Here is a 22,842-nt window from a genome sequence, read left to right on the forward strand (position 1 = left end):
TAGGTTTTCTGTTTGTTTTTGCTTTTTAACCTTCAGTGCTGTATTCACGTGGACCAACTTGCTTGTGGTCGTTGTGGAGCTGTGTGGCTGTGAACAGGAAGCCCTGGATTTAGTTCCTCTGGTTACAAACGTGGTCCTGGAAGAGCATTATCTCATCGTGGGAGTGGTGGTGGTAGTTGATCCTGGAGTTATTCCTATCAACTCCAGGGGGGAGAAACAACGGATGCATCTCCGTGACAGTTTTCTAGCTGACCAGTTAGACCCCATATACGTTGCTTATAACATGTAGTCCGTGTGGGGACGTGATGCTCAGAAACTTTACAGGACCACCAAACGACGAAGGGTGGCCGTAGAAATGAAGCTGGTGAAAATTACTAATACTTGATATAAAGTTTGAGATTGCTGCCATATTCCCTTCATCTCATCCTGTGGTATTAAGATCACGTTAACTACCAATGGAAAACAAGGAAATGTGGTAGGCAATGGAAAACATTTGTAACAGTTTACTGAAATATTAGCTTTATAGCAAATGCAAAGTTGACAAGCGTGTGAGCTACAAAATTCCTAAGGCCTTTACAGTAGTGTTACTTTTTCATCTGTTGTACATATTTGTATTTTTATCTAATACTGTTTTAGGATTCTCTAAGGGGAGGGTTTATTTAGTTAAGATAATAAACTATTACGAGGAGGGTCATTGGAGTTCTGCAGTTCCCTACTATATAATGTACTTTGCAGCTGTACTGTAGCTATCCATTCCGTGGGATCACACAACTTATTTAAAATCGTGCCATGACCAAATCAATAACTTAGGGAATCTAAGAGTTACTTATTCATATAGATATTTCTTGAATTTAAAAAAGAATTTTGCCTATATTTTAAATATGTAAATATTATTATACATAATTCACTTAGATAGAAAATTAACTTGGGTAATGATGACAGCTGAAGGTAGAAATTAAGGACAAGTAAATTTTGTGGTCCTTAGCATAATTACATCTGGTTAGACAACTAATGTGAGATGCAGAGATCTCACACCAGTTTTCTTCTTTCAGTACGTAGTCTTCTATTGCTGGCCAGAAGCGTGTTGTAGCACGTAGAAACCCGTGATTTAAAGGCACATCTTCCTAAATAGGCTGAGGTATTTAAACAGTCCCATCAAATCTGGTAGAAATCGCAGTGCTAAGTCCAAAATGCTTGACTGAAATGATGCACCTGAGTTACAGTCTCTGCTTCCACTCTCTGGAACCTCGTGTTTAAAGGAGAAAAAAAATCCTTTAGGTTAACATGCAGTTACATTCACTGTTTGTGCAGTTCATTCCATCCAATTCCCTCTAGGGTATAGCGAGAATCACAGTAGATAGGCTCTGCTCTGAACTGGGAGATGGTGACCCAGATTCCTTCCAAACATTCCCTGGAAACAATTAGATATTTCTGGAGTTTGGGCAGTTCTATTACAGGGGGAGGCACAAAAATACAACAACAATTGTGGTAAATGCATCATTAAAATTAATGTCCCAACCTTCAGAATGCCATGTTAGTTTTCACACTAGTCAACATAAAGAAGCAGAAGCTGTAGAGGAGCAGGTCCAAGCTCTTCCTGCTGTTAGGGAGCAACTGCAGGCTGGTCTGAAGGAAGAGATGGCATTTAAGCTCTGGCTCAGAACGACCTTTCTTTCATGGAATCCTGAATAATATTCCAAATTCCTATGGGTGTTAAGGAAATACAATTTTGGAAGCAATGAGAGTTGATACCAGATATCGCAGCAGGGTTTTTTTGAGTCAAATACGGTATAGAGTGTAAATAAATTTGTTATTAAAATGCTCCACATTACCTCGTTCCAAATTTGTAGGCGGTTTTTAAAAGGTTTATAGGATGAGCTCTGAAGATCCTGTGGCAGTTATCAGTGCAGAACCTGGCGTATCTGTAAGCCAGTCACAGTTTTGTTCTTGAAAAACTCCTGATGCATTCTGTTAGCTCTTCACCAAGGACAGGAGTACTGCAATGTACATAGGAAGTTCTGAATATTTTTGGAAAGTATTCAGTGCTGAAATAGAAACAGCAAGTTACTGTGGCACATCTCGAGTCGAGTCCTTTGCAAATGCTTCAGTTTATAGGTGTGTATTTCTGATCAGTTTATTTTTCCCTATTTGCCACTGTAACGAGACAGCATCGCAGATGAAATATTTTGTGGTGCTGTCCTGCTGCATGGATGTGACAGGTTTTCTGCTACGGTGTCTAGTTCCTTACAGCCTGCATCCTAAAATACCTTCGTGTGTTCTTCTGTATGTTTAGCTTTAACAAATTGTCCACAACGGAAGGACAGTGACAGGTATAACTGTGACTCACACAGTTGGTACTGCAGCTGCTTATTTCTAGTGTAAAGTGCACTGAAATTGTCATTCCTTTGCAGCCAGTGACGTGGGAGAATCTCCTTGTTTTGCTGTGCACCATTTTCTTTTTGATTTTTCTTGCCCAGTAAGGTGACCCGAATTACAGCTTCACTTTGTTGCATTTTTTCAGGGAAAGAAAACAACAAAGGGCCTTGACTTTTTTCTACTGAAATTAAAGCTTTGGGTAAAATTGTCTCAGCAAACACTTTGTTTGTCCATGGAAATGGATTTCACGTACAGGTCTAGGATTTTCTTTTATTTTTCTTATCAGAAATAAAAAGTGGATGTTTTAATCTGATCAGAGATTCCCAGTACGTGGCAGATGTACTTCATGAAAAGGATTTTTTGAGTGGCACAACCTGATCTGTTTTGTTTTGTTTTGCTTTTGTCCTTTGTTTTTTATGTGGCCAAGTATTTGATAGTTTCTTACGTTTTGGGCTTTTGCCTCTTAAGTTTACTGTGTGCTCTTAATCTTTATTCTGATATATTGCATTTCTCTGAGAACTAAATTTACAGTCCTGTCCTTAGAATGAGATAACATGCTACTCTGGATTGCCAGTAAGTGACACGTGAAGCTGGCTGGTTTTGATTTCATTGAATGCTTTTGTCTGTTTGGCACAGTGAAAAACAGCGTATTGGAGAGGAGGAAGTATGGAGCTGTGAATCTGGAAACCCTGATTTCTAACTCAGCTCTGCTAATGACTTGCCACAAGGCCTTCAACAGGTCATTTCACTCCTTCAGTTTCTTCATCTGTAGATGAGGATATTACCTAATCCTTACAACATCCCTGTGAGGTAACTAACTGTACAGCACTAAGTGCTAAGTATTTTTCATTGCTAGCCTCTTTGAGGTCAGGGTCAGTTTGTTCTTCCAAACTGATAAATGATTATTTGATTGTCTTGGGAGGGCTGTCAAGAGATGTGACCATTTCACTTCCAAATGCTTGCTTGGTGTCTTTCCACGTGAAAACAGAGATATTTAACTTCATTAAACTGGCAGGGCCGCTGAAGGTTCTGATGTCACTTGTTCAGGTTCAGAGTTGGTTTCTTTTCCATAAGTGCTGAATCAAGTGTTGAGTCCCAAGAAGCAGACTCTCCATGCTCGTTTGGCTTTGCAGCTTATCCAGTTGCAGAGGACAAATGATTTCCTCTTGCTGTCTGTCAGATTCCAAGCTACCAGCTGCAGTGAAACTGAAACTAGGAATTTTTACCAGTTGGAACTAAAATATTTTGTATGTCTTACTGTTTATGAATACTCCCTAAACAAAATGTGTTGGGTAGAGGTAACTTCAAGTCCTGTTTCGTTAACATTTGCACTGCATCTCTGGTTTAAATAAATGTAATTAAGATGTGTCATACTAACTGTCCTAAAAAGGTTGTAAAAATGATCAATTCTAGCCCTAAATGCAATTTTTCTTTAATTTCTATCAACCTATTTACCATTGTCAAATTCAGACTACAGCATTATGTAATTATGTAAAAAGTTTTTATTTATTTAAAATTAGATTAGATATACATTTTTAAATTTAACATCTGGCTGGACAGTGTTCCATTAACGCATTGATTGTGTTTCCTTTGTCTTGTGTTAATAAATATTGATGCCTGATTGCTTGTTTAAGTTCTTCATCTCCTGTTTCCCTGAAGGATTTTGTTAGGAACCAAGATTGTTTAGCACTTAGCCCATTGAAAGGGAGAACTTGCATTTTTTACTGCACAAGACCTGAGCCTGTGAATAGCTGAGCTCCATGCACAACCATGGCAATTCCCATCAGGATTTGAGTGTTTCTCTTCACTGGAAGAACAAAGCAGTGGTGTAAGGCTCCGTAGTGAGCTGATGTGGCACGTGAGATTTGAACACTTAGAATCTCTGCTGTCAAAAACTTTAACAGTGGAATTTTTTATCGAGACTTAAAATACTCACAGATGTTAAGATACAGTTCAGTACTAGCGAGGATGTAATTATTATTATCATCACTAACACCAGCTGCTGTTATGTACATAGCTATTAGTGGTTACACGACTCTGGGTAAGAATACACTTAAACACATTATTTGCTACAAATAGCAATTTTACAGTAGCATCTTCTGTGCACATTTCACTTTCACTGAACTCTTTAATATCAAAAAACCTCTAAAGGAGAATGAAAAAGATAAGAAAAATCTTTGAATTGTTCTATTGAGGAAGCTGAAATAGCCAATAAAACTTTTTGTGAATCTATTAGACATGAGTGATCAGATTTCTTGGGTGTCTGAAGATTTTTGCTTCAGTGTTCACAGCTCTGGCTCAGGCACATAATGAGGTATCTTCGTGATATAACCTACATGCGTGGGTAAAACATTGCGTCGTCCTCAGGAAGAGGAACCTTGAGAACGTAAAGCTTTTGCTGCATCACGACCTTCTAATGACCACATCAACTTCTGTTGGAGGGGTTCGGTTGTTTCCTTCGGGTGTTTTCGATGGGATAAACTCCACCCCTGCAGCAGGATGCACTCTCACAAAGCAAAGTGGAGGTGGTGATTGGGAAATGCAAGTTTTGTTGGACTGCCCGTCCCCAGCACCCTGATCTGGGAGCTGGGAATTCCCGAGCGATCTCGTGGCTTCCTATGGCATCTACAGCACCTTCCTATGACACCAAAGCTTTAAGCAGGACTCCTTTAACGCTGCCTTTTGTGCTTTGGTGCTCGGACAACAGTCAAAAAATCATGGGAGGGACTTCCAGGGTGATTTAGAAAGGAATTTCCTTTGTGCAAAGGCGTTTCTACACCACTGCCTTTGGTCTTCATGGCAATTGGGAGCAGCAGAGGCAGTAACCCCCAAATCACCTCTATGGTAGCCCAAATCCTCCCTGCTCACGGGTGCCTGACCTCAGTTAAAGCACAAGCCTGAAGGTCCTTTTTAGTAACAGAGCTGTTCTTAACGATTACAAAAAAAAAAAAAAAAAGCCAGAAATTACAGAACAGAGGTCTGAGTTCTACGCTAGGTCAGTCTCTTTTAACGGGCCTTTTGCTGTGGTGAAAGCCAGAGCCGCTGCGCTTCGTTTTATTCCTCAAATTGTACAGCTGAAAATAAACGGAAGGTTTTATTCGCTTCCGGAGCTGAACGCTCCCCCTCCACAGCGGGCGGAAGAAGGCCGCGCCCGGCCCTGCGCGCGCCGCGGCGGCGCTCTACCTCCACCTCTCTATGGTCCCCGTCCTCGGAAACCGCCGGATATGGGCGGCGCCAGAGCGGCGCTCTAGCCCCCGCCTCCGGGGCTGTGCGCTGCGAGAACTCTATGGTGGGGATTTCTAGGCGAGGCCTCCGCGGAGACTCTATGGTCGCAGCCCGCCCACCCCGAGCGTCCCGCGCGGGCCCTCCGTGTTTACGATGCCGCCGGCGCCGCTTTCCTGAGGCGGAAACGGGCGCGGCGGCTCTCCCCACGCGCGGCCACCGGCGGGGCCTGGAGGGCCTCTGAGGTAAGAACGGGTGAAGGAGGCCGCCCCCTCCCCGCCGCTCCGCCCCCGCCGGGCCCGGTGAGGCCGCTCCCGCCGCCCCTGGGCCTAGGCTAGGCCGCGCCGCTCCCCTCAGCGCCGTCCATAGGGTGCGGCCTAGGCCCGCTGCAGGCGGTGGGCCCCACGGGACTCGGGGAACGCGGAGGCCTCGGGCCCGAGCTGCTGTGCGGCCGCTCCCCGTGTGGCTCTGCGGTCGCTGAATCGGGGCCGGAGGCGGCGTTCCCGTAGTGCGTGCTCGCGTTGGTCCCCTCTTTGTATCTCGCAGCCGTCGGGACGCTTCCAGGTGGCCGTGTGGTGTCGTTTCGTAACGATCTCAGCGACGTTTTCCCTCTCAGATTCTGAAGTCCCCGTGGGGCCGTCTCCCCCATCCGTCCGTGGGCTGCGGGGTTTTGTCTGCGGAGCTCAGAGCGCTGCTGAGCTTCGCTACGCTGCATAAGGCAGAAACGCGGGAAAGTGGAAGGAAACACGCGTGGAAATTACGGCCGGAGTTGTGAGCAGCGCTCAGTGCGTCCATGGCTGTGAACGGAGTGGGTGCTCTGACTCAGGGCTCCTCGCTGCCTTCCTGGCTGAGTGCACAGGGCATGCCGTCGTTTGCTGCTTTCAGTGGTTCTTGGAAAGAGAATTGCAGCTCTGTCCGTCTTCTGAGTGAAAAACAGTTTCCTAAAGCATCTTCGTTGTAGGATACAGCAGAAGGCATTTTAGCAGCAACGTTTGCTTGCGAGCACGGCGTGTTTTTGAGGCATTCAGGAATCCAGAATTTCAGCAGGTGGTGTGGACTTTCACTAAAAGGCTGAAATTAGTTTCTGTGATTATATCCACCTGTGTTTGATTATTAACAACACTTGAGGAGAAAATTCTGTCTCTGCTGTGCTTTGACTTCTGACTCTATATGCAGAGTCTTTAAAAAATGAGCCCCTTTAACAACGTTTGAGTACCAAAATTTGGGCCTTTCACCTGTTAGATTTAAGAAGGTGAACCAGTGTGGGTTCTCCCTTCGGTGCTCCCATGCTGCAGCTCGCAGCACTTTGCCTTATGTGCAATTGCAATAAAATGCCTTATATGTGGTTTCATTCTTTGTCCCCCAGTTGTGCTTTGGGGCTCCATCTGAGGCAATGAATCTGAAGTGGAATTGGAAGTGGTGGCAGTCGGTTCTCAGAACTTTTCAAACAAATACATTCTTCGTGGTGCTGCCATTGCAGCATCCTTTCACGTAATTAAAGTAATTTTGAGGTGTAGCTTTTGTTAAGAGAAGCTTTATCCTTGCCACTCTAATTATAAAAAATGGTTTTCACTATAGTGCTACAAGTTCACATGTACTGTTCTGAATTCCCTCACGGTGGAACTCTCAGTGACAAAACTCTTCCTTCACCCCAAAACTACACAACTGGTTCTGATAAGTGTATGCTCTGTTGCAGCTGTAGCTGCAGTGTAAGGGCTGCAGCCCTCCTCTCCCATCTTTGGTGCTTCAGGTTGAGGTTCACTGGAACTGAGAGATGGCAGTCAGTGTTCCAGGTGTTCACAAAAGGCCCTTCCAGTGCCAAGTTCCTGATCTTCCAGCTGCATGGGTTGCTCTGGCAGGGCAGAGGCATGTCAGGTTTGTGTGTGGCACTGTGCAAAGCCAAATGGCATCGTGCACATCCAGCGGAGGGTATAAAATGCAAGTGTAATTTTCACTGTGTCAACTTTGCTTGCCAAGACTTTAATTTTACCTGAAATGATGGATGCTGGCTGAATCTTTAGTTCAGAGTGAGTAGTGTTGAAATGAACTTGAGAAAACGCATTTATAATGGGAAATATTTAGTCTTCTTTATTCCTGTAAGTAAAACTTCACACCTTGCAGAGAAAGATCAGCAAAGGTTTCTGTGCTCTCTCTGCAGTTTGTTTATTTTGAGCGGTTTTGTATCAGTTTCATTGTGTCTTGCAGTCAGTTTTGCTGTTGTTGTGAGTTTTCATGGGACAGCCAAGCAGAGAAAACCAGTAAAAGAGTGGAGGAAGCGGGGAATGCGGTTTAGCACTACAGAAATGAATGGGTTATTTCTGCAGCGCTGGAAATTTATTTTAGTTTTTGCTGTTGACTGGATTTCAGTTTGACAGTGCCCTATTTACTGGTGACATTTCATACGTATCTCCCTTTGCCCAGGTGCAAAATGCAGATTTTCCTTTGTGAAACAGGAGGAGGTATACAGAGTTTCCTCCCTTCTGCGATAGGTGCAGCTCATTCTGCTCTCTGTTCCCTTATGGCTTTGAGACGTTTGCGTGATTCTCTTCACTTCTCTGTTTTCTTTCCTTAAAAAAGAAAGCCAGACAGCCCTTGAGATGTTGAAGTGAGCTCTGCAGAGGCAGCAATGAGAGAAGGGAGCGTGAGGAGCTGCTCAGGTGCAGCACAAGCACTGCTCCCACGGACCCACTCTGAAATTCAGCCTGCCCTGTGCTGCTGCAGCCTAAGCAATGGGCAGATGGCTCTGCATTACAGCAGCGAGCACGTTGGGAAGCCAGGTTGTGTGTCTCAGGACGTTTGTCCCACACTGTGAAGGACACAGCACCAAAACATTGCCCTCTCTTCACTTTTCCCTCCACAGAGCCCGAGTTTTAGTGACTTACTGAGGAGTTCTGCCTTGGGACTCCTCGTTGCGTGAACACACGCTGGTCCTGGTGCACGCTGACTTTTTACCCTCTGAGTATACGTCAAGCTGCAAGAGCTGTGGTTTATCTCAGTAGGGAAAAATCAATGACTCACATTTCCACAGAAAGAAATGTAATTTCCAGTCTCATAGCAACTGTCCTCTCAACAGTTTGAAACCTTCTGTGACAAAATGTTTAACGCTCACCGATCATCTCTTAATGCTCCCGGCTGGTCCACCCACTCACCCCACCTAACAGCATGCATTTTTACATCACTGTATCCCCCAATCCTGGGAGGGCTTTGCTGTCAAGTCATGTTGAACAGTTATATTTAACATTTTGGAAATGAGAGAAGCGTTACTTCATTTATTATACAGAGACTGAGTTACTCTCACGGGGTTTAAAATTCAGATCTGTGTTCTTGCCCCATTTGTGTTTGTGCACCTTCTGCTGCTGTAAAATGGCTTTGGCTGTGAGCTCACAAAGTACTTTGGAAAATTATTTTACTTAAAAAAACTGCCTGGTTGAGGTTTGGTTGAGGTTTTCTTCCTCCACCTTCTGATCTGATTGTGCATTTTCACCAAAACTCGGGGTTATTTGGTCAATGTATGTGACTCCAAACTTCAGCACTGGGTCTGAGGCAGTGCCAGCAATCAGAGCTCAGCAGTGTTGGGGCCGTTGGAGACACTGCTTTGTGCTGCTCTGAGGCCTGGGGAGGTGGCGTGCTAATTAAACTAATTAAAAACATGCAAGTGAGGCTAAAAGCACCACGCATTGAGACTTCATAACCTGGGCACCCACGTCTTGTTGGAAGTTAATGTTAACCAATTGAACTTGTTCCTTTTCTTGTAGCTGATTATGGAAGAGGTGCACAAGAGCAGCAGCAGCTCCGCGCCGCCTTCCCAGCCCTCGGCCGTACAAGGTACAGCACTGCAGGCAGCTCAGCTCTCTCATATTGCTCAACAGGTAAAAGCCTGAGCCAAACCCCAGCAAACGTTTGGGGTTGTTAAGAGCCATGGTTTTCTTTCACGTGCTACAAACTGTATTAATTCTTGAATTTTAGAAACACTTGGAGAAGGAAAAATCGAGAGAAGGTTGAGAAAAAAATACTTATTGATGGACAGCACAATTAATAAAAGGGTGTGTATTCAAAAGACCAAAATTAATGTCATGCTAGCGAGATGGGCAGATGCAGCCCAACAGTTGGGTTGGATGGAATGTGCTCTGACAACAGTCAGCAGCCTGACTTGCAGGAGCTGCTCAGTAACAAATCCAGGGCCTGACTTTCATTTTTTTTCAGAAGAAGCATTTGCAGCTCCTTTTGTAGCAATGGCTGTTCTGGGTGCTCAGCACCATGGAAACACTTGGATTTTAGCCCAACATGAATATATTTAATGTGATAAAGCGTATGGAGTTGGAAATTTGACATAGTTTCCTGGAGGTAACATCACATTCAAAGCTCTAACCTGACTTCCTCGTGATTCAAATGTCTGCATCTGAAAGAGCTCCTTTCTCTAGGTAAAGTCTGCTCCCACTGCCCTGCAGCAGTCTTGTGAACCAATGTTTTGCAGCTTGTCCACTGTTTATTCTATGGAAGTGTTTTAAATTGGATGCAAAACTGGGATAACTGCATGAGTCAAAGGCAGCAGAGCACCAGCAGGCATCCTGCAGCCTGATCTTCAGATCTGGTTTTATGTAAGGTTGCCAGCGCGGCTTAATATTGTGATGCACCACAAGTAATATCAAATGCAAAGTGATCAGGGTGAGTTGTAATGATTCCTTCATCTTTTCACACGTTGCAGATTAATAAAACTAGTGGAGAGATGTGGTGAGGAAACGTGTGCATCTACGTGTGCAACTTGATGAATTTTCAAGTGCAAAGGCTCATGCAAAATCCACATGGAAATCCACTACAGTAATTTATTTTACAGTCTTTTATACAGGGGCAGCTGCAGTAACTAAGTTTTGCCAGTTTAGCCTAGACTTCAGCTACAACATTAATTGAAATTGATGGTTGCAAAACATTAAGGAGCAAAATATTAAAAGAGATGCTGTAATTTTTACTTGGAAAAGTCTGCTCTTTGCTCTGCTTGCTTGGCCACAGCTCGTGTTCTTTGCCTTCTTTCTTTTCTCTCGCGGCCTGGTACCTGTCATAGCACCCTCCTTCTGCCTTGAACTTTCCAATTAGATTGCTCAGCTTCTGCTGTGCTCTGCTCCTGTGATTTATCTTGAAAATGTTTGAACAATGGCTTTATAGTGTTGCTTAAAAAAAGGCAAGAACGCCCAATATGTCCATGAATCATGCCACCTTCTGCATTGCTTTGGCACTGTTGGTCTGATCTGAGCCCTAAGATTTATTGATGGTTTTGTCTGGGTTCAGATTTCGGTGCCCCAACTCCTACTGACTTTGGTGGGAATTAGAGCACTTTAATTTCTGCTTATCTGTGACGCTCCTGAAATGGATTTTAACCTTAGAAAAAGTGCTGTAAATGTGGGGCTTTACCTGGGAGCAGTGATGGAGAAATGTGGGAGCACTCATGCTCTGCTCGCCTCAGCATTGTGGTTCCGAGGAACTGCTTCGTTGCCCTTCATTTAGAGCAGCCTGTATTTAAGTAGCAGCACTTTAATCATTTGCCCATAGTGCTACATATTTGATTTTCTCCCTAACCTGAGGCAAATAAGTAACAGTTTCGGCCTTTTCATATGCAGACATACACCTGAAAAATGTGCATCTTTAAAGGATAACTTCTGTGACTTAACTGGGCTTAAAAGAGGCTTCTGCTAATGCATGTTCTCCTGTAGCTTTCTTCCTGTGTATATGTGTTCTGACTGCTGCAGAAGATGTGCTTTCTTTCACAATTCTCTGCTTTCTTGCAGATGTCTCTGCGAGGTCCTGCTCCTCTGACAGTTGTTCAGCTTCCTGGAGAGCAAGTCCAGGTCCAGGGAGTCATTCAGACAGCACAGTCCTCTTCTGTAATCCACTCACCCCAGGTGCAAACAGTGCAGGTAACCACAGAGTGTCTGTTGAATAACCAAGAATCCTGTTTTGCGTGCACGAGAAGACTTGTGAAGGCTTGTCTGATGCTGCTCAGTCTGCTAAGTACAGCCCTTTTGGGAGAGGTAGTGAGCAGTCCAGTGAAAGGGTTATGGGGATGCATGGTTCTTACTGAATATTTAAGGTAGAAATTATTTGTAGTGATGAAGTTGTCACTGAAATTAAACTATTTGATATTATCTCCCTTTACTGAAGAAGAAAAGCAGACAAAAGCACAACTTTCTAGCTGATGCTCTTTGCAGACGTGCAACCAGCGTGCTTCAGTAGCTCAGTAAGGAGAGCAGAGAATAACCCAGGGAACAAAATGTGTCCTTGGAAAGGGCAGACCTGAGTGGTGGTGGAGGTGCTGGTGGTTGCTCGCCATGTGTGCTCTGACTCCATTTCTGTGGTGCCCAGCTATGCTCACTTACTCACTTGCCACGTGATCTTTGCACAAGCCACTTCAGAGTGGTGCCCTGGGGAGTGACAGCTGAGTCTGTTACAGCTCCATTCAGTTCTTGGCTGCAGAGAGCCCTCTGGGCAGCGTGGCACTGAAGTTAACACTGTGAAATAACTGCAGCAGTCAGCCCAGGGAGTGGAAGAGCTGTGCTGAAACACACTCATTGGTTACTCATCCTTTTAGCTGTGCTTATCTATTCATATGACATTCAACTGATAAACCATAAAAAGAAAACCACTGACACTTTTTCGGCTACCATTGTTGCTGTAACTGATAATGGAAAGCAAAACACATTTCACCTTGCTGAAAACAGTTCAGCACCCAATTTACTGGGTTGTCATGAGCCCCTTTCCTGTTATATTCTGATTGCAGATCCCCACTAAAGGTATCCTTGCATTTTTGGGTAATTTATGAGTATTGTGGCCTTGTAGCTCAGAGGGGAAAAAAGTCATATGTGAGCAATGTGGGTTTTTTTTTTTTTTTAATGTTGATAGTAGGTTGTGCTTTTTTTTTTAATCTTTGAGACAGTAGCAGCAGTTAGATGAGAAAAGCTTTTCTCAGAGCTTCATGCATTCTCATTGAGTTTTTGTTGCTGGCACACAGATAAGCATGAATACATGTTTTGTTAGCTTGTATTTAATAAGGAGCTTCAAGGAAAGGAATAACATTTGCCAGCTGGCTGAGAACACAGTGGGACAAGGCTGGAGATAAGACTTTGCATATTTACTCCCTGATACTCTTCTGCCTTAAATATTATTTTCACTTGGTTCTCATATTCTGACCACCAAAACTTGCTGCTTGTCTGCAAAAAACATTTATTTTATGTGTTTGTACCTAAACAGTGTTCTGTTTCTGTTCCCTCAGCCTCCTCAGACAAATTCATCTGTGGGAGCAGCCTGCCTCTGCAGACCATGTCAGCTATTTAGATAGTTGGGCTTCTGAGAGGTTTATTTCTTCAAATTGTTTTCAAATTTCTAGTTGGATTACTCCTGCAGTCGTAGAAGAGATGGCTTTAGGTGGTGGAAGTTTGTCAATTTTTAATATATTTTAGGAGAATCTCTTGAGTTTTGTTTTTATAGGGAGTTAATAGGTTTGCATCCTTTGGTTTTACAGTGAAAATTATGAAGCAGATAATGTGTGTGAGAACTGCAAGAAATTAGATAGCACTGAGTCTAGAAATCACCATGTTCTCTTTCTCTGTGTAGTCAGCTGCATTAATGTAGTTTTCATGCTGCTATAGCTTGTACAAAGCTAAAACACATCATCTGTTCTGCATTTCTCTTGTGTAGAGCCCAGGGTAACCACATGGGATGTGTTTTTTAGGTATCTTTGTCTGAGAGTGAGGATTCTCAGGACTCATCAGACAGCATAGGCTCTACGCAGAAAGCTCGAGGGATCTTAGCACGTCGTCCATCGTATCGGTGAGCACTGCACACACTTTATTTTGGGCTGTTACTCAGCTCCAAAAGAGCAGCTTCTTCTGACAGCTTCATCTGCTCCATCGACCTCTGCGTTGTTTTCCTCCTCTTGAAACATGTGTTGGATCTGCTCATGCACAGCACGTGTTGAGGGTGCCACGTTAGCGCAGAGAAACTTTTACTCTACTGACTGGAGGTTAACTTGGGGGTGATGTGGCACAGGGAAAACTGCTTATCAGCTCTGAGTTTACTCAGTGATGTTATAAATGCAGAGAAGAAATGAGAAGTCTCACCAAGTGATGACAGAGCAAAAGATCTGAACTTCTCTGAAGTAACCCCCTCCTTTCTGCTTTGTTCTGTCATTAGAGCATGCTGGTTTGAACTGGGAATACAAGGTTTATTCTTGTGAGAACTGAGGATCAAGTTGTAACTCAGAAAAATCTCTTCCTAGGCCAGTTATAAATCCCTGGAAAAACGTTTGTGATGGAAACTGTGATGCAGGTTGTACTGAAATGAAGTGGTGCAGCTGCAGTGCTAGACAGACTTCAGGACAAAGTGGTTTTGGCACAGTGGAGATTACTGAAACTTACTCTTTGTGATACAGGTTCTCACTGCAGGTTTACCAGTCCAAAGATTTCAGACTTTTATAGGTTAATTAAATAAAAAAACACCTAGAATTTAAAAACTATGGAGATGTAATTACAAGAAAGAGTTGGACACGGTCCCCTCATACAAAATTCTGGTAATCCTCAAACTCTTTTCTATAAAAAGCCATTGGTGTTCATTCCTGTAATGCAAAGTAGGGGTTGGCAACTATTACTGCAGTAATTTGTCATCTTTGCCTGCTGTTACAGCTAATAGGCTCTTTTATTTTTTATTTTTAACAGAAAAATTCTGAAAGATCTCTCTTCTGAAGATACACGGGATAGAAAAGGAGATGAGGAAAGTCCTGGGGTCTCTACTGTTACGTCCATGTCTGTTCCCACACCCATCTACCAGACGAGCACTGGACAGTACAGTATGTTATACAAAACCTGTGCCTACCTGGATAAATCCCTTCTAAACTCACTGCAAAGTACAGATTTGTTTCTTACACATTTGAGATAAGATGAAATTCACAAGGTTTGGTTATTTATCTAATAGTTAATAACGTTAGTATGGTTTAGCACCTGGAACTAGACTGGTGTCTAAAGGCTTCAGACAAACTCTGCTTTATTATCTTAACTTTTGCATATTCAGACAAGGCATTCAAAGGTTGTTTTTATGAGGCACATAGCAGTCTTCTAGATTTGTTCCAAAAGGTGTGATCAGGTACCACTAGAGACCTGAGGGCTGCACAAAAGGCTCCACATCCCTGGAGGACCTCCTCTCCCCCTTGTTCTCTGGCCTTGGTGTTCACACTGCTGTTTCTCACTTTTATTTCCCCTTGGTCCCAGGGATGGATCCGTGAAAAGCCTTCTGAAATTAGCAGTGCTTTACATCAGTGGGTTGAGATACAGATTTGCCAACTGGGAGAGATACACATTCTGCAGCTTTACCTTTATCTGTGTTCTGTAGCATACAGTTACAGGTTTTTTTCTTGCTTTCCCTTTGTCTTCAAGTTGCCATTGCTGCAAATGGATTGCAGCTGGCCAGCGCCGGTGCTGATGGTGTGCAAGGCCTGCAGACATTAACCATGACAAATGCTGGTGGGACTCAGCCCGGGACAACAATCCTGCAGTATGCACAGACATCAGATGGCCAGCAGATACTCGTACCCAGCAACCAGGTGGTAGTGCAGAGTGAGTATGGGAATGCTTACAAGTGCTGATGGGTAATGTGGGTGTGTTTGGGTAACGCTGCCACGTTTTGACACTTCGTGCCACGACCACAACAGCTGCATCAGGGGACATGCAGACGTACCAGATCCGCACCACGCCGACCACCACATCCCTCCCTCAGACCGTGGTCATGACATCTCCTGTCACTCTGACGTCGCAGTCGAGCAAGACCGACGATCCGCAGCTGAAACGAGAGATCAGGCTGATGAAGAACAGGTTCGTGAGTGAGCTCGGTTGCTTTGCTTCATGTGCTGAGATCAGGGTCACACGGAACATCAGCGACTGGAAGGGGCTTCAAAAGATGTCTAGTCCAGTCCCCCTGCCAGAGCAGGAGCACCTAGGTTAGGTCACACAGAAACGTGGCCTGGTGGGCTTTGAATGTGCCCAGAGAAGGGAAACCCCACGGCCTCTCTTGGCAGCCTGTTCCAGTGCTGTTCCCCTCACTGTGAGGAAGTTTTTTCTCATATTTACTGGAACCTCCTATGTTCCAGCTCACACCCATTGCCCCTTGTCCTGTCATTGGACATCACTGAGTAGAACCTGGCTCCATCCTCCTGGCACTCACCCTTTCCATATTTATAAACATTAATGAGGTCACCCCTCCAAGCTAAAGAGACCCAGCACCCTCAGCCTTTCCTCATCAGGGGAGATGTTTCTTCAAAGGACAAGTAGCAGTCGTGTAGGCTCAGGCTGCTGACTGTGCTGCAAAGAGTGATGAAAACTCTGGAAATTCTGATGAAAATGTGCCATGTGCTCTGTCCCACACCATTTAAAGGAAACAGTTTATTTCTTCCCCGCAGATTGATGTGTGTTACCAGATCCTGCTCATTGTCAATACTTTCCACATACAGTGGTGCTCCTTTCCATTTATTGTGTTCATGATTTCAGTGCCAGTTCTCTCCTTGTGTTGGTCAGTATCATGGCATTGGTAAAAGAGGCAAATCTCAAATAAAAACCAATCACTTCTGTCTGTGTGTTCCAGAGAAGCTGCTCGAGAGTGCCGTAGGAAGAAAAAGGAGTATGTGAAATGCCTGGAAAACCGAGTTGCAGTCCTGGAAAATCAGAACAAAACTCTAATTGAGGAGCTAAAGACTTTGAAAGATCTTTACTGTCATAAAAGCGTGTAAGAAGAGGAGGCAAAACTTTGGTGGACTGCTGAAATTTCGGAGGAGAATTTTTTTTTTTATACTGAATTTTTTTAACTAGATGAAAGGTCAAAAGTGAAACTTTTCTACCTAGATTTCACAACGTAAAGACTGTATAGATTTTATTTACAACGTGTTGGTGACAGAATACAAAAAGGAGACGAGAAAACCTCACCACAATTCCTGCTGGCACAACTGGAAACTTCATAAAAATCAAGATTGCATCTGCAATAGAAGGACATTGGCGTTTTACCAGGCAGGTGATTAGAATTCCTCTGACAGTTTTTACCTCTTGTAATGGGGACAGTATTCGGTTTCAGTTAAATGTGGATGGAATGGAATCCATGCCATAGTTAACATTGTTAGTAACATTTATAACCAGTGTATGTTTTGATTTCTTAACTCTTTTTCGATCCTTGCTCTTCCTTTCAGTTATCTGTATGTAAATATTTTAATTTGAGCCTGTAAGTCACTATTTACAGGTGTGCAGGTGATGAGAAGCTAATCCTTTGCTCGAGGCGTAAATTATGTTTCCTCTTTTTCAGCCGACAGTTTTCCAGGTTTTTCTTTCTTCCTTTTTTTGTTTTCCTTTTCCTTTTTTCCTTCAGTGTTTGCTGTGTTGATCAAATTTGGAAAGGATCTGCAGAAAGCAGCAAGAGGAGCAGCCCTGAAAATGCCTCTGGGGTGCATGGAGTGGTGTTGACTTAGGAGAGCTCAACACATCCGGTTATTTTTAAGCACAGTTTGGTAGAATGAGGAGCAGTGAGCAGAAGTTTCTGGAGGATGAATTCGCAATAGTTTGTTTTTAGTCACTGGGCACCAGAGACATCTATAATTGAACAAGAAATGATGTGCTGATTATCTGTACACTTAAATATGCACTGCTTATTCTGTCTGGAGATTCTACCGTGCTTTGGGACGTAAACCAAATAGAAGAACACAAAATAGAGAACAGGAGATATATACCAAAGGGTTTCATGAGGTTTTAATCCACGGTTTGTACACTGAAAGTAGTGCAAAATTTCCAGACTAATTTTGTAAAGTAGGTGATATTTTGCAAAGCAATGGTATCTTTGTAAGAAAATACTCTATTGAAAACAGGTAGATGGTCGGTATATTTTGTAGCTGAATTGTGATCTTTACAAATCCCAGAATTAAGTTTATATACGTATTTTGACAGTTTGTATATTTCATTTTAGTAAACAAATGGAATATTTTGTGAAGCAGATTTTCAAGCATATATTTTTATGGATAGCACAAAGTCAAATGAGATCCTCTTTGGCATAGGAGATATTTGAATTAATTTTATATGACAGTAGGCAACTTACAGAAGAAATGGATCTTAGGGGAAAAATAAATAAATATATTGGGGCTTTTTTCCCCTACAGTTGATAATATCTGCACGTTAGATCTGATTGCTCTCAGAGATTCTGGTTGGTATTACTTTGATTTGTTTCAGGCAGACGTTACATGTTTGATGTGACCAGGGCTCTTTCTGGGTGTTAAAATCCACCTGGACACGGTGCTGGGCAGCACTGGGAGTCCTGCTCACCCCCCCCCCAGGTCCCTCCAACCTCAGCAGTTCTGCCATTCTGTGACATAGAGAAATGTGTGTGCAGTGCTTCTTGCATGACGACTAAATACACTATTACCATAGTTAGGACTGAATCCTGCTCCCAGTTCTGTCAGCAGGAATTGCACTGTGGGCTACGCTGCTCAAAAGGTGTTAGAGCTACGTGTGTGTGTTGTGCTAGCTCGGGTCTGAATGAAGTCAGGAGCTGTGCTCCCTCCCCACGTGTGTACTGCTTATCATGTGCTCAGTCACGGTTTTTATTTGACTCATTTTGAACTCATGGGTTTCTGAGCTCTTTGCAAGTGCTGCGAGAGGGACTGTGCTCCGCCATCACTCTGTTTGCAGCCTGTACAGATGGGTTTTGTTCCAGACTTTCTGAACAGAACGTGTCCATCGTCCACAGCACGTTTCCTTTAGGCCAAACTGGAGTACCCCCTCGTGTTCTCCATCATGGCAAACAAAACCAGAATGCTTTTGTTGCACATCAGAAAGAACGATGCTGAGAAAGCCATTAGGTGAGAAAATTGCTCCTGGGGAGGTGCTCAGTCCTCCTCTGTTCTCTCAGTGGAACTTCAGGAAGAACCAACACCTCGAGGTGTGCTCAGCACCTCCAGAATTGGACTTCCAGTGTCTGCCATCAGAGTGCGTGTGCACTTCAGAGGGATTGACCTGCAGTGCTGCAGCCGATGCACGGCTCCTCTGCGTGCTACCTTGATCCTCACTGCGTGCTGTTGTTCCTTTACCTTCTTTTGTAATACAGAATCAACATAATAAAAGAAGTTATCACGTGCTAAGACTGTATAAAAAAAAAATGGTGGCCAATTCTTTCTGTATTTCAGCAAGTGGAGCAAATACATAGTGCTGCCAGGCATCACTTATCCTCTTTTAAAACAGCGTTCTGGAAAGAGCAGCTTCATTTTTCATCACAGAGATACTCACCACTGACATGGGTTTGCTCTTTTAAGTCATCCCTTAATCACAAAGTACTTATTTTGGATTTAATTCAGAGTGTTGATGGTAAGAGAACAAAATCTCTGTCCTGAGAGTGAGAGGTGTAGTACCAAATACTGCTCTGCTTTGTTCCAAACCAACGTACGTGCTTTATATGAACTGTAAATATTTGTCAAAACAATTAGGTGGTTGCAGATTTTGACCTTGGTAAATAAAGTCACCAAAAGATAACTCTGGTGTTCCTTATTTCTTGGTCAACTTGCTTTTAATTAACACAGGACTGCAGCAGCTCTGAGTGGAGGTCTGTGCCGTGTAGCACCGGGTCTTCACTGCATCCAGAAAGTTCTCTTTCCACGTGTGTCCTTCCACCACTCGGTGCCACAGCAGTCACGAGTGGGAGAATACCTTCGGCCTTTCCAAGGTGTATCTTGGTTTCAGTGAAGCCTCTGCTAACTATAAAACCATTTTGTGTTCTGCTGACGTTCCCCCAGCAGAGGGAGCGCCTGGGCCGTGCACAGAGTCAGTAATCCCATTTCTGATCACTGGGAAAGCGCAGTAGGGAAAAACATTTCCAGCTGGTGATGCTCCTATGTTCATTTTCATTATTAGGGTCGAGGTTGTGAGCATTTCTTCTACTGTCCGTATGGATATCAAAGGCAGAAATGATCATCAACTGCACACATTTGGGACGCCTATCTGGGAGCACTGGTAAATGTTTTTTGTGTTAGATTTCGTGCTTATAGGATTGTTCTTGTCAACCTAAAACCATCGTGTTTGCTGTCTCCGTGCAGGTCCATGAGAGCAGCTTTTCACAAGAAAAAAACCCACCTGTTTCTCTCATTTTGTTGTAAGAATGCCAAGCAGATGCATCACAGCATTCCTTTAAGGGTAGAGCACTGTGTGAGGTGGTGGAGCTTTACATCCCTGCTTCCTTCTGGCAAATTGATGCTCTCTATTGTGACCTACGCTTCATTCTAACGTAATGAATTCACATAACGTGCTTCATGCCTGGGGAAAGATGGGAGGTTATCACAGATGGAAACCTTACACCCTTAGAAAATACCAATAGGGGTGTATATAAACTACTGCACCTTGCTTTGGTTCCTACGTTTACAAGAATTAATACAAAACAGATTTCTTTTTTTCCTAGTGCTGTATCCATATGCAGCACCACGTAGTATCTGTTGGCAGTGGGGTGGTGGCACACTAAAGCTCCTCTGCTGTCTCCCTATAAATAAACAATAAAACAAATTAGCGACTGCATTCCCCTCCAGGAAACAATTTACAAACACCAGTAAGGAATCTGCTTATTTTAATGAGTTATTGGGAACGGCGTGGAGCTGTGTAAAAGTCAGAAATGTGCTCTGACTTTGCATTCTGAGTCCACCCAGCTTTATTCGTGGTGCAGAAGACACGTTCTGGTCTGTCTCTGCAATAACCAGGAGACGCAGCGACAAAAACACAGCCTGAATCTTTGCCAAAATCACTTGTTTAGAGAAAACTTGCTGAGGGAAGCAGGAAGTCTATCAGACTAATGACACACTTAGGAAATCATTGTTTTTTAATTACAAATGGCTCCACGTCGCAGCTGATGCCTCAGTTTTAGCGTGGGGCTCCTGACCCGAGAACTGTCCCTTCTGAGAAACAGATCCCGAGCCAGTGTGCTTTGTGCACGCTCCTGAGATGTGAGGCTTTTTTGGTCTCACCTCTCTTCCTATTTGTGATGCTTTGTTTTTTCCCAGGCTGATCTATTTTCATGATAGGGCCTGTGCCATTTTAATTAACGATGCCATGAACGCTGGTCACTGGGATGCCCTCAGTGGCTTCTGCAGGGGGAGGTTTCACCTGGCAGGAATCAACCCCTCCTGATGGAGAGCCAGCACAGATCATGTTGGCATTAATCAGACCTCCAGACACATCAGAGCTGTGACAGACGTGGGAAGGGATGATGTCCACTTGTCCCTCTTGAAGCACAGATGAAGTTTTGCCTTCAGGAGAAAAGAGAACATAGAAAAGTCAGATATTGCTGCTGCTGCGTGTAGCAGTCCTTGCTGTGGTGTCCTATTCCTGTTCTGTGAGCTTAAAGGTACCTCTGTACATGTTCAGACGTGCACTAGCACAGAGGTCTGCCTCGCTGGGAATGCCACAGGTGTTGGACCATTAATAACACACAGCCTCCAGCTGTCCTCCAAGTCCCCACTCCCTGCACACTGCCAGCTGAGCCGCATCTCTGCATTCGCAGTGGTTAAGGGTATTATGAGGGAAAGCAGCCACTCCTGAAACAAACTGGGGCCGCTGAGCTGAGAGGGCACTTTGTGAGAGCTATTGTTTGTCAAGAGAAAAGCTTTTAAGTGTATCACGAACCTAAAAGCTGCGATTCTTTTCCTTTATTGGCATTATCCTCGGCAGGAAGGCCACGCATTGATGCCTTCAGTTACACCTGGGCACCTTTAAAGGGGAAAAAAAACCCACAAAAACACTGAGAGCTGCGGAAGGATTGAAGGATGCTCCGGGGTGAGAGCACAACCTGAGCAAACACCGAGACCCCGAGGGACTGAAGCCTCACGTCCCAGCGATGGAGCTGATGGTGTGTACCACTTTTGCCTTTACTGCTGCGCGTCCCCAGCCGCTGATAAAGCACTTTTTTTTCGCTGTCTGTGTAGGGGTGGGGGTGTGAGGGAGGTAAGCAGATGGGCTGGATGGAGTCGCTGTAGTGCACAGCAGAACAGAGCTTAAATAACGTGATATCGTTCTCAAACGTCTCGCTGTTGAATTCTGGGTGCACGGAGGTGTGGGTGATGCTTCTTGTGTTTGCTGTGCTTCCAAAGGTTATCAGTGCCCAGCACAGCTCTCCAAAAATACGGGTCCCTAAGGGAGAACACAGTCAGCATGAGCTTGCATAAATTTCTGGGCAGGTTTTGCAACTGCTTTAAAGGCCACGGTGATGGGTTCGGCCAAAACACAGCACCGGTTTGGGTGCACTTAAAAAGCCTCTTCTGAAAAGCTTTGTGACCGCGTCGTCAGAGAAAAGGAGTTGTGTCCAATTCATGCTTGTTAAATGGGAAAACAGAAATGGGAATGGGACAGGGAAAAAAAAAAGGAGCACTGCGGAGATGTTGTGTTTCTCAGCTGAGTGTTGCACCATTTTCTTTTTGCTGTGAGCTTTGCCTCTTCAGAAAGGTCTATTAAACAGAAATACTCTGCAGAACAGAACCAAGGTGGTTGTGGGGCTCAAACGCAGTGCTTGGTGCATTGGCTGCAGTGTTTGGTGGTGGTGCTGGTGGTATTTTTTCCATCTGCTGTGTTACTTGCGGTGTTTTTTTAATGCCTGCAGTTGGAGTGCTGATTCTGGAGAGAAAACGTGGGTGTTTTATTCCGTGTGAAACGCGTTTCACCCGGTTGCAGGCGTTATTTCTTGCATTTGGATTTGCTGTGTGCATCAGTGAGGGTGTTCCAGGCACTGCAGCTTTGTGAACTCATCAGGTCTGGGGACAGATGAAGTTTTTACATGGAGTTTTGTGCAGAAGCTGCACAGCAGTGGACCCTCACCCTCACCCACCCCTCCCACCGCTCCCCAAACTGCCCGTTGGACACCTCCTCACCATCATTACCAACAAAGACCTCCCTGGACAACCATGGGGCCACCACAGTGGGCACGGTGCTGGCCAGGACCCACAACAGCAGCACAGAGGTGGCAGGCAGCCGGGGCCACATCCTCCTTTGGGGGCAACCGATGGTGGCAGGGCCACCAACGACCACCAATGGGGCTGAGGCACCGACCTGTAGGACACCTTAAAGAAATCTCTGAGCATGTAAAGTTAAATGCAAGGCTTTTAGCACTCTGCTGGTGAGCTGTGTTATAACTGAGGGACGCACAAGGGCAGGCTGGTGGCCAAGAAGTGAGAGTGGCGATGGGTGTTACCCTCCCAGCACTGTTTGT

At 44.4% G+C, this 22,842-nt stretch overlaps 3 protein-coding genes across 8 annotated transcripts in view; 2 read left to right on the forward strand and 1 right to left on the reverse strand.

Moving 5' to 3' along the window:
• Positions 1-1,821, forward strand: part of DIP2B (disco interacting protein 2 homolog B) — a 58,105-nt gene extending 56,284 nt beyond the window's left edge. For both annotated transcript variants that reach the window (XM_065751463.1, XM_065751464.1), the window contains one exon: positions 37-1,821. In XM_065751463.1, the coding sequence (XP_065607535.1) occupies positions 37-289 (253 nt within the window). In that variant the 3' untranslated portion in view covers positions 290-1,821. The remainder of the gene's footprint in view (positions 1-36) is intronic.
• Positions 1,822-5,641: 3,820 nt separating this feature from the next.
• On the forward strand, positions 5,642-17,277 carry ATF1 (activating transcription factor 1). Of its 5 annotated transcripts, none has more exons than XM_065751470.1 (8): positions 5,642-5,843; positions 9,354-9,467; positions 11,379-11,507; positions 13,319-13,416; positions 14,301-14,431; positions 15,015-15,194; positions 15,290-15,449; positions 16,216-17,277. In XM_065751470.1, the coding sequence occupies exons 2-8, from the start codon at positions 9,360-9,362 to the stop codon at positions 16,358-16,360; spliced, it is 951 nt and encodes a 316-aa protein (XP_065607542.1). In that variant the 5' UTR covers positions 5,642-5,843; positions 9,354-9,359; the 3' UTR covers positions 16,361-17,277. The 5 variants fall into 5 exon arrangements, with proteins under 5 accessions (XP_065607542.1, XP_065607539.1, XP_065607538.1 ...); XM_065751466.1 differs by lacking the exon at positions 5,642-5,843 and adding an exon at positions 9,565-9,641 and having other exon boundaries at positions 9,385-9,467; XM_065751468.1 differs by lacking the exons at positions 5,642-5,843; positions 9,354-9,467 and adding exons at positions 9,609-9,641; positions 9,802-9,942.
• Positions 17,278-19,904: 2,627 nt separating this feature from the next.
• On the reverse strand, positions 19,905-22,658 carry LOC136058183 (transmembrane protease serine 12-like). Its single transcript, XM_065751471.1, is given in 7 exon segments — positions 19,905-19,910; positions 20,011-20,130; positions 20,748-20,893; positions 21,509-21,551; positions 21,553-21,709; positions 21,711-21,913; positions 22,452-22,658. Coding segments are annotated over 7 exon segments (840 nt in total). The 5' UTR covers positions 22,617-22,658.
• Positions 22,659-22,842: the final 184 nt, after the last annotated feature.

This window comes from Cyrtonyx montezumae, unplaced genomic scaffold (assembly GCF_038088225.1).
Source record: "Cyrtonyx montezumae isolate F1298 unplaced genomic scaffold, pur_monq_1.0 scaffold_70, whole genome shotgun sequence".
NCBI lineage: Eukaryota > Metazoa > Chordata > Aves > Galliformes > Odontophoridae > Cyrtonyx > Cyrtonyx montezumae.

Bases quoted from the DNA above. Each gene is read 5' to 3' on its own strand.
- ATF1 (XM_065751470.1), top strand. From the start codon at position 9,360: ATGGAAGAGGTGCACAAGAGCAGCAGCAGCTCCGCGCCGCCTTCCCAG. The intron at 9,468-11,378 runs GTAAAAGCCTGA...GCTTTCTTGCAG, and splicing joins TCTCTCATATTGCTCAACAG to ATGTCTCTGCGAGGTCCTGC. The intron at 14,432-15,014 runs GTATGTTATACA...TTTGTCTTCAAG, and splicing joins GACGAGCACTGGACAGTACA to TTGCCATTGCTGCAAATGGA.